The sequence below is a fragment of the Mustela nigripes genome, chromosome 7 (genome assembly GCF_022355385.1).
Source record: "Mustela nigripes isolate SB6536 chromosome 7, MUSNIG.SB6536, whole genome shotgun sequence".
In the NCBI taxonomy this organism is placed as follows: Eukaryota; Metazoa; Chordata; class Mammalia; order Carnivora; family Mustelidae; genus Mustela; species Mustela nigripes.
This window is the reverse complement of record NC_081563.1, coordinates 105,076,993-105,087,980: the sequence shown is the minus strand read 5'-3', so window position 1 is coordinate 105,087,980 and position 10,988 is coordinate 105,076,993. Positions and strand designations below refer to the sequence as shown.

General features: G+C 41.4%; 1 protein-coding gene across 3 annotated transcripts in view; it reads left to right on the top strand.

The window, feature by feature from the left end:
• The window catches only part of SNAP25 (synaptosome associated protein 25), an 84,218-nt gene that overhangs the window by 69,830 nt on the left and 3,400 nt on the right, over nt 1-10,988 (top strand). For 2 of the 3 annotated variants that reach the window (XM_059406542.1, XM_059406545.1), the window contains 3 exons: nt 923-1,040; nt 4,683-4,808; nt 7,674-7,818. In XM_059406542.1, the coding sequence (XP_059262525.1) occupies nt 923-1,040; nt 4,683-4,808; nt 7,674-7,818 (389 nt within the window). Of the gene's footprint in view, nt 1-630; nt 749-922; nt 1,041-4,682; nt 4,809-7,673; nt 7,819-10,988 lie in introns of all 3 variants that reach the window. The other variant, XM_059406543.1, reaches the window with a different exon arrangement.

The window sequence follows — 10,988 nt, the reverse complement described above, 5'->3', positions numbered from 1 at the left end:
TTTTTTTTTTTTTTTTTTTTTTTTTTTTTTTTTTTTTTTTTAAGCAGTGTCTATGAGTTAAGGATTCAAAACCAAGAACTGTCCCTGGGCTAGGGAACAGCCCACAGCTAGGGGAAAAAAAAAAAAAAAGATCTGGTACCCATTGCTAATTATCACCTTAATTGTTGTTATTTTCCCCAAAGAAGATTGACTCTATTTACTACCCTTACCTGGTGGAGGATACTTAAAACCAAAAGACAGAGATATTTAAAGTTGAAGCAGGTACCTTCTCTAGTAACATGACATCTTGAATTCCTAAAACACTAACACCATGTTTTTCTTTCTCTTGGGTTTCGCTGGTGTCTGAATAAGTGAATAGGTTGTGTTGCTTTCCTGGACACTCAGAATCCAACAGGCCCACGTACCCCATCCCATCATGTCTGAATTACAAACTATTTCAAGCATTGTTTTTGTTCATTTCCTTCCACCTGTGCCTGGTAGGGCGGCAGCAGGTTCCAGCAATGCATCCTCTGGGACCATGCATTGTAAAATCTTTCTCTTTCAAATTCTGCTCCACATAGTCATTTCTCATGTTCTGTTGGAAACCCCCAAAAAATTCATTCCACACTGTCATCCCTTTGTCCTAACCAGAACAACTCGATCGTGTCGAAGAAGGCATGAACCATATCAACCAAGACATGAAGGAGGCCGAGAAAAATTTAAAAGATTTAGGGAAATGCTGTGGCCTTTTCATATGTCCTTGTAACAAGTAGGTACTGGGTACCAGCTCTAATCTGTGGCGTCCAGTTTTCTTTCTTTTCTTCTTTCTTTTGATTTTTTTCTTTTTTAATGTCAAAGTGAATGTCTGAAGTTTTGTCTTTTTTTTCTTTGTCCTTTTCCATCTGCTTCATTCTGTGGGGATAAAATACTTGTGTTTAATCAGAACAACTGGAACGCATTGAGGAAGGGATGGACCAAATCAATAAGGACATGAAAGAAGCAGAAAAGAATTTGACGGACCTAGGAAAATTCTGCGGGCTTTGTGTGTGTCCCTGTAACAAGTAGGTGCTGCCTGCCTGCCTGAAGCTTTGGTTTCCCAAGGCCCATCTCCAAGCCTTGACAAGCTCATTCCTGCCAAGCACAAAGGCAGGATGAGTATGTGGCATGCAGAACAACAGATCAATACCGTATCCAATGCATTCATCTCATAGCATAGATGATATTAGTGGGAGTTACTGTTGATGCATTAAAAATCAGGCATACTACAGTGAAAGCTTCACTGTCAGCAACTTTTATTGACAAACGTTTCAACATTTTCCAGAAAGTGTACCTTGAGACAGAGATGAGCCTCAAGAAAGAGGCGCCCAGGAAATTTTGTTTTCCTACCACCCCAAAAGCCAAAATTGCAGAGCTAGAAAAGATTGTGGGGGTAAGTTTGGAAGTTGAGAAACACCTATGTTCAAGATTGGATTTTTCCAGAAGCAAAAGAGACAGGTAATTTGGCCTAAGCGAGCATCCTTAAGACAGAGAGTATGACAGAGATTGCCCCACCAGTTGCCAAATCTGCCCAGCGATTAGACTGTAGATGCCCCAACTGCACCCAGCACAGAGGCTGCGAGCACTTCAGCAAGAGGTGCTCAGGCCTTACTCAAATTGGACCCATCCCTCTGAAATTCTTCCTCTTGGAAGATCTACCTGTACACTGACCAAAATGTTGAAATGTGTAGATTTTGCATGCACGAACATCACAAAACATTCAACTGTTCTCAAGGTTCTGCAACGCTTTTTTGGAATGTAGCAGAAATGTGACATGTGGTTATAAAGGTTTACAACAGAAGGAACCTGAAAATGAGGGTTCTGGAAGATAGTCTTATTTGACTAGCAGTGGAAAAAAAAAATGCATGAGTGGATTGTCCAACATGCATTTGGAAAATTAAACCCGTTACCCAGCCTCCCTCACCCCTCCCACTTCCCTTTGAACAGAAGCCTTTTTCCTAAAAGCTCTCCTGATCCTAGCTTTTAGAACAGCAACTGATGTCATTTCTAGCTGATTATACGACCGTTCACATCCTTTAAACTTTGAGGCTGATTTAAAATATCCCACTTCCTGTTTAGGAGGGGGAGGGGCTCGATGTACAAATAAATTTAAAACTGTTTTAAAAGAATGATCTACAGTAAAGCCTGATTAACTGGAATCCAGCTGACTGGAACTCTCAAATGTATTTATACGTTTGCTTCCTTCCACTGTTAGTAAAAAGAGACAGTTGAACAAATGGCTGGGGGATCATGTCGGGAACTTAAAATGGTTTCTCTTGAAGGGCAATCTAGGCAGTTCACTTTCTATCGTGCAGTCTACATCCTGTAACTTCCACACCTACGGGGACCAAACAATAAGGGTTGATCCTCAGAGGAAAGGCCATCGGGCACACCAAGTGAAACCATAATCAAGGAAAAATTCGGTCATGTTCACTACCCTAAGACTCTAAGGCAAGAAAGTGTCTTGAGAATCTAACAGATGTTCAACAATCACCCCTGAAACCTAATTTTCTTCCATGGCCCACTGTTAATTAAGAAAGTCGTGCCATTCACCAAAATGACTCATGGCTACGCATTCCAGTTAGTCAAGACTTAACTGTATATCCTTTTCCGTGGCCTCTTGCCCCCCAGGTGAGATTTCCACCTGTCTTGTGATGAATTCCCACAGACATGATTTCCCCATTCATCTACTGTATGAGAAAGCATGGAGGCAGGCCCCGCCCCAGGATGAATTCTAAAGTTCAGATGAAATCATGGCCCCTATGCATTCCACATAGTAGTTGGCACAAGAGACCCTAACTGAGCTTCAAAGCTTGAGTGAAGTGTTCCCTATTGTGTGTAAATAATGCTTTAAAAACCATGTGTCACAATGCAGTGGCTGGTGGTGCCCCAGACTCTGTGAGGGCTTCGCCCTGTCTCGGCATGTTTCAAAGGACTATGGTAGATGTACGGCAGTTCTGTGAGTCTATGTGCAGCATTGTGGGTGCAGTGATTCGCCTTCTTTCAGAAACGCAAACTTTCCCACCCCCTTGACTTTGCCAAAGATGGTATACCAGATATCTTACATAGCAGAAAACCTCACGAGGTCCATATAACTTCTTGTAATGTGAGAAGGGAGGGAATGGGGAGTCGGAAAGAAAACAAAGCCAGACTCTAAGCTCTATTAAATTAGTTTTTGGATCCTGTCCCACAGAGTGGCCCTGTGGCTCTTTAGCAGAGACACTTCTGACAGCTCCAAGGGCTATGGCATAATACACTAGATTGTGGGAGTTGCTGAAATTCCATTTGTAAAAATTTTCCGGCTTATTCCAGGGTTACTTGGTCCCCAATCTGCAAATATTAGTATTAAGAGCCAGTTTATAATAGATGGCTGTGATCCTCCAGTGTAAGAAAAAAAAGGGGGGGGGCATAAATTCTGGTGTCTTATAAGAGAAAATAGGAAAATGGGACCACAGGAAGCTCTCTTGTTTTTGGACTGAAAAGCATGTGGTTTCTACTATGCAAAGAACCTAAAAACATCTTTGATTGCCTTAAATTACAACACACCCACCAAAATATGCTGCACATGTTTCTATTGGGCACAACAGGTATGCCTGGATTTTAAGTTTGTCTCCAAGGCAGCTCAGTGAAATATGGCCCGTGGAGACCACAGCAGTTCCAGACCACTCTCCCCTGCCACATCCCAGGATAGCTTGAAATAGGAGTTGGTAAACGCTCCCACCCCGTCCCCCAGCCTGACAAAGAAGCTATTGAACTGCGTTTCAAACCCACATGAAGGCTATTACTGTCCTGCTAGTGCCTTTCTCGAGAATGGCCAACTTCTGGAGTAGTTTGGCTTAAATGAGAATGCTTCACTTTCTACTCATGCCTGTAGCTGGTGCATGAAGAAGACGTAGAGGGATTTCCTTTTCTGGTGCTAGATGGCTTGTTCTCTCTTCTATTTTCCTGCATTCATTTCACTATGCCTCTTTTACTTTTTGTCTCTGTGGACAAAGGTTTGTACATCAACTAGATGTATGGTAACTGTTTGGAAGTACCGATATATTATCTAATTCAAATCATTCTCGAGGCAACTCAAAGACCACCACCCTTGGCCAACCGCCAACCCTTTATGTCCTTCATGCAGAGTTGGAAGAGTTAGTTCCAGACATGCGTTAGGGGAAGAATTAAAACAGGGAATCTTTGCATGATGGTGTGTCAAAACTTGGTCGAGTATGTTTTTCTTGGTAACAGTGTGTTGCTGTGGTGTGATGTACACACTCTACTTGGCAGTCTTGTTATGTGTCTGTCTGCCAGTATGTTTTTCTGTGTGTTTTGTGTCTCAAAATATAACCATGTCACTGAAATAGAACTGAATGTCCTCCAGCTACCTTAATCCTTGTCTTAAATCCAACTAAACTGCAAAAACAGACCAAAACAAGAACAACCTTTGGGCAAAGGTTGCAGTCTTGACAATTGCAATTGGCTCGATTGGAAATGAAATGCTAAGTAGCTGAGGCATGGTGGTGGCCAACTGTTTGGGTCCAGATCATGATATATCGGTATTCTCTGATGCCTCGAATTAAAACCCATTTGCTTGGTTCGGTTCTTCGCTTGAAGAGGTGACCATTGTTGTGAGCTTGATGCTCCACTCCCTTGCCTTGTCACTCACCCTCTTTTTTGCATAGGCTTAAATCAAGTGATGCTTACAAAAAAGCCTGGGGCAACAATCAGGACGGCGTGGTGGCCAGCCAGCCTGCTCGTGTGGTGGATGAACGGGAGCAGATGGCCATCAGTGGTGGCTTCATTCGGAGGTGAGCCGCATGCAGCCAGCTCTATAGCCGTTGTCCATGGTTAAGTAACAAATCACCCCTAGCTGGGTGGTTCTTAAAGCAACAACCATTTTACTGGTCACTTATGAATGTGTATGTTGGATGGGCAGTTCTGCCACGAGCCCCTCCTGGGCTCCCTCATTTCATGCAGGTGGATGCACGATGGCACTAGATGGTCTCAGGCACTCGTCTCTAGGGCAGGGCGCCTCCACTCTCCCCCGTGTGGTTCCTCCAGCAGAACCCTGGCTTCTCCCATGTTGGTGGCAGCATTCCAAAGGGGCAGGCTCCAACGTACAAGCACTTATCAAGCCTTGTCGGGTTTGGCAGTTTCATCAGACAAAGGGAGTCACATGACCGTGACCGGCATTGATGTGGCAGTAAACAGGTGTCTCGTTCCACAGATGGAATTGAACAGAATTTATTAAAGACATTGTTTACAGAGGTGTGGGCCAGGTTGATAACAAGTGATGGTAAAGCATTTGTGGACTAGCAATAGCAGGAAAACTCTTGAAGTTTCTGTTATCAGAACCGAACAGTAGTTACCACTACAGAGAAATGCAGCTGTTGCAAAATAGCAGGAAATGAGAAAGGGAAATAAATGCCCCCATTCCTCTTTCCTCTTGCCCTCCAATATGTCACTGGACATCTGCCAAAGCCTACTAGAAGCCTGAGCATCAAGAGAATCTGAGTGATGCAGTTGAGAGAGGTCAGCATCTCTTGGCAGAGAGCAAAACAGGTCAGAGAATGGACCTGCAAAGACAAATAGAGAATAACAAGCATCCCTGACTTCTGATTTCCTGTGGGACCTGGAAGCAAAACCCAACTTAAGGACCTATTTAAAAATCTCAAATTACACAAATCTGCCTATCTAAAAATCAGCTTTCGGGAAACTGGAAAACAGAGGAAATAATGACAAACATTCCTGTTAAAAAGAAAAGAAAATGTAAAAAACCTCTTTTTTTCGAGGCCACTACTATGGCTCAGCAGTGATTAGGGTGCCTAGTGGCTTGAGTAGTACAGAGATGTATATCTATCTATGCCTGGGTCATTGTAGCTGATGTTACTAGCCAATAAGCCAGATTCAAGTAACAGATCATGGTCACTTAGGTATTAAGTCCAGATAGCTACATAAAGCCTCACAGATGACAATTCTATTCTTGTTTCTATCTGCTCCCAGGGAAACTAGACCAAGGGTTCTCAATCCTGGATGCACATTAGAATGACCTGAGGCTGTTTTTAAAAAACATCAGTACTGAGGGGCACCTGGGTGGCTTGGTCAATTAAATGTCTGCCTTTGGCTCAGGTCATAATCCTGGGATCCAGGGGTCCTGGCGTGCCCCACAATCCCGCATTGGGCTCCCTGCTCAGTGGGGAGTCTGCTTCTCCCTCTCCCTCTGTTCCTCCTCCCACTCACTTGCTCGCTTGCTCTCTCTCTCTCCCTCTCGTAAATAAAAAATAAAATCTTAAAAAAAAAAAAAAAAGTGAGACCCAAGCATCTGGGCTCTTTAAGCTTCTCAGGTGATTCTAATATATAATCAGCATTGAGAATCATGGAACCAGAAGTATGCCTTAGCTGTTGATAGTCATTTAAATAAGCTTCTTTTGCAGGTAAGCAAGCTAGGAAGTTCCCGTTTAATTTCTCCTGGTTTAGGCTGCTTTAAACCCTTTGTGGGCCAGTCTACACTGGGAGTTACCATGGGGGATGGGATTTAACCCCTCTGAACATTTTTAGCCTATCACCATCTGCAGTGGGAAACATACTTAGCCAGAACATCCTAGAATGAATACTTACTATTTGCAATAAAGAGTCACTACCTTCTTAACTTTTAAGCTGAGCTGTGAAAAAAATGGCAAGGTGGTAAGGCACTTCGAAAGCCCACCCCTTCCTTGCCAAACTGGAAAAATAATCTTTCGTCACATTTTTTTCCCTACAAAATCACCTATTCGCAATGCCACCAACCCACCCCCACTGCAATGAAATTGGAGCAAGTAGAAATCATCTTGAATAGATAGCTCCATTTGGGTTTCTTGGGAGCAAGCAGGATTAAGGGGCAGACTGTAATTATCCTTACTCTTCCCAGCGATTTTGGTCTCAAATGGGAAAGAAAATGAGCAGAGAAATTCTCTGACTTAACACAGGAAGCCTTTTCTTTGATTCTCAATTTAACTCTTGGAGACTTTGGTTGACATTTCAGAAAGAAAAATACAGTTTCTAAGTAGTCCCATCTTCATTCTCTGACCCAATCCTCTCAACTAAAATAATTTTTTTCTTAAAAAATGAAAATTGGGATAAACATATGATCACAGAGAGAAAATGACACGCTGGTGCAAGTGAGAGAAATAGATAAATTAATCTATTTAATCCACCTTCTTTAAAAATAGAAAGGCAAGGGTTCAGAAATGATATTTAAAAATTCTTTTCCAAGGGCAAACCCCTTCAGGTCCCATTCCTCCCTGGGAACTCTGTACTGTTATTTTGCTATCTCTCAGTAAATTTTGCTTCACTGCCTACCAAAAATAAATAAATAAATGGATAGATAGATAGATATTAAAATTATATTCTAGGGGCACCTGGTTGGCTCAGTCAGTTAAGGGTTTGACTTGATCTCAGTTCAGGTCTTGATGTTAGGGTCATGACTTCAAGTACTGTGTTGGAGCCTACTAAATAAATGATTAAATAAATAAAAATTATTTTCTAATGTATAAAAGCCAAAATGTACTCATTTTGAACAGAGGTGCATGGGATTGATACCTATGAGTCTCTAGAGTTTCCCTGAGCTTTGGGTCCATAGTATTTTAATTTTTTCACATTTTCTATCTGCTAAAAAATTGCATTTTAACTACCAGGGTAACAAATGATGCCCGAGAAAATGAAATGGATGAGAATCTGGAGCAGGTGAGCGGTATCATTGGAAACCTCCGTCACATGGCCCTGGACATGGGCAATGAGATCGATACACAGAATCGCCAGATCGACAGGATCATGGAGAAGGTAAGCTTGTGGCAGTCAGTAAGCTTCCATTGTTTCTTACTTCTTCTGAAATACCACTGGGATAAACAGCATAGTAAGTCCCTCAAACTGTGACATGGGATTCAGGCATCCTGATAGGTGAAAATTTCCCCCTTATTTTTTTTTTACCCCCTTTATTTTTTTAGACAAAAATTCACAACATATAAGTACGTAAGAAGGTAGAATTTAATCTAGCAGGTTTTCTTCAGAGGCACCTCTGTTTCGGGACTTGTGCTAGGCTCCAAAGGACATGAGATGATGAAGATGAGAAAGACCTCATCCCCACTGCTAAGAAACTCACAGCCTACAGGAGGCAGTGAGCCTCCAGCTGAATTTACTACCACACGAAAGATAATTTGCCAAGAGAGCCACACATAAAATGCTAAGTAGGGTTAGAGGAGGAAAGATTTCAAGAGTTAAGCAATGGAAAAATCTCCAAAAAAAATCAAATCCAGTCTTGAAGATCGGTTAGGAACTTGTCAAGAGATGATGTAGGAATAGAATCAGGAAATAAGGGAAAGAATACTTATTTTAGTTTAACCAGAAGATGAATATAAGCTTTGATTTTATAAATGCCAGCGCTTTAATGATAGTTCAAAAAGGCCCAGATTCCATTTCCAGTTCAACAGTTCACATGTCCAGATCTCAAAATAGAAAGCGTAGTCTGATGAAGTTGAGTTCACACAAGGACACCAGATGTGGCTCGAAGACAAAACCCCCTGGTGTCAACAAGAGGCACAAGGAAAAGTGAAGAGGACAGAATGGGAAGGGGTGGGTTTAGGGGCTTGAGACTGGAAGGGAACTGAAAGAAACACTGGATAGCCTTTATAAAAAGATCTGGGACACCAAAACCCAATATTCCACATTATACAAATCTGACATACTTGCTATGATCTTGTATTCTGCCACCTCCCCAATCAGTAGAGTCCTAAATATTGCTTATAATCTAAGATGTCAAAATGCCAACAGGAAGAAATAGATACATTATAGCTTTATTGGCAATTATGCATCTATAATCAATTCTAGTTCGCTAATCTTACATTGTATGAGTTTATGCCCTGGGAGATACTGAAGTTTAGAGCCTAAAACCCTGAGTTTCTTTTTTAACAATTCATTCCACTTTAGTAAGCAGAGAAGGATGCTTTGAATCCTAAGGGCAAACATTGGGTTTCTTGGTACCCAAGAATGCTCCCCTGAGTTGAAAACAGAAAGAGCAAACATAAAGGAAACGCTTTGCCCTATTGTGTTCTATGTGCTCCCTATTAAAAATATCTGATCGCATAATATTTTGCCTGATCGATACGGAGTTACACAAATGTCAGTGTTTGCTGGCAAAAAGCTTGTGCTTTGCTTACTTTTACAAGTCATGACACACTTATCATTGTTAAGAGCCTTTGATATGCTAAAGCTTTTAAAGCTGCACAAATCAATAGATTGTAGGACAGTATTGAGAGTTTCAAAAAGGGCTGGAGCCAACACAAGCTGACCTCACCCATTACGGCCCAGAAAAATGAGCTAAGAAACAATGGGAGAACCATCTTCCATCAGGAAAATGATCTGAAAAAACAAGAAGTACTCACTTTCTGTCAATGAACCCAATTTACTCACAGATGTAGAAAGATAATGTACCTCTAACTCAATTAGAGTTCCAGAAGGAGTAATTTTACTAAGAGAGAGGAGTCAAATCTTTATTGATAGAGTAGGACTTTCAGCACAAAAAAGTGTTCCTGGAAAGGCAAGTGGCATCTTAATTCTGCCACTTCGCACTTCTACTTCTCTTCTCTGGGGAAGAGAGCTTTTAGAGGGGCCCAATTTATGACAAGGGCAAAAACGTATGCAGCTATGATGTGTAATTGGAAGTCAGGCAAGTGGTTTGGAAATAGCCATTATGGTTTGTGTCATTCTTTAAGTGCTGAATTGTTTAAGAAGTGAGAGAGGGGGGTCTAGTTGCCTTTGAATAACTAGTCTTTGTCGTAGCTCCAAAATCAGAATCTGAACATCATTGGATAGAGTCAGGTTCAACCCAGCATTGGCACAAATGATACATGTCCTATGAGCTGCCCAGTTTTTAATAGATTTCGAACTTCTCATGTAGGTTCTCACTTGTGATAATAGGAAACAGTGATAAAACTTCTCTTACATCTCTAACAGTAAATTAGGCTTACAGTCTAAGAATAAAAAGAATCTTGGGGCACCTGGGTGGCTCAGTCTGTTGAGTATCCAACTCTTGGTTTCAGCTCAGGCCATCATCTCTGTCTCTCTCTCTCTCTCTGTCTGTCTCTCTCTCTCTAAAATAAATAAATGACTAAAAAATTAAAAAACAAAACCAAACAAAGCAAATGTTCTGATGTTTCTCCCATATTTTCTCATGGCCCCCGACAATAATCTTCAACCTACCTCATCAATCATCGTCCTCTCTCATCACTTGGATTGATAGTAAAGTTTTGTAAGTCCAAAACAATGTAATTTTTAATACATCCCCATGGACTGTCCAGAAATTACTTTGTCTATTTAAAAGTCTTGCTTTCTGCTTTAAGGTGTATATATGTACAGTCTTCTAAGGTTGAAATGGTATAATTTCAGAAAACTAAAATGGGGAAAGTTGTATTAGCTGCTTTATGTTGTTCAGGAAGTAGTCATGTTCAAACTTCAATTTTAAACTTGTCAGTGGTAGATGCCACACACATGTTGAAATACAGTGAGGCTGAAGATTTAGCCTTCCTTTGAATTCTATCAATGAGGAAACCTAGCGTCTGAAAACTAAGGTCTTCAGTTCCAGTGGCATTTCCTCCTGCTTACCAGCTTCATGACCTGATTTCTTCATCTGAAAGATAATAAGGGAACAATTCAAACCTCAGATAAGAATGGGGCTACTATGTAGGGTAACAAGCAGCCACTTCTGGAATTCTGAGCAGGGGCCTAAAAGCTAACTGCCATGGTCTGAAGTTGAGATTTCCAGAGTGTTCAGAAGGAAGGGCTAATGATCTCCTTCTAACTCTCTCAGTGGCTCTGTGGGGATCATCCTTGCTTTCTCACAAGGGCAAATCATGTGGCATATCTTGGGTATGCCAATGAGCTTAAGATTCTCCAAATAGAAATATGGAAACTGGGGTGGGGTATATTCCATAAATACAGTCCTAAAGCTTATAAAA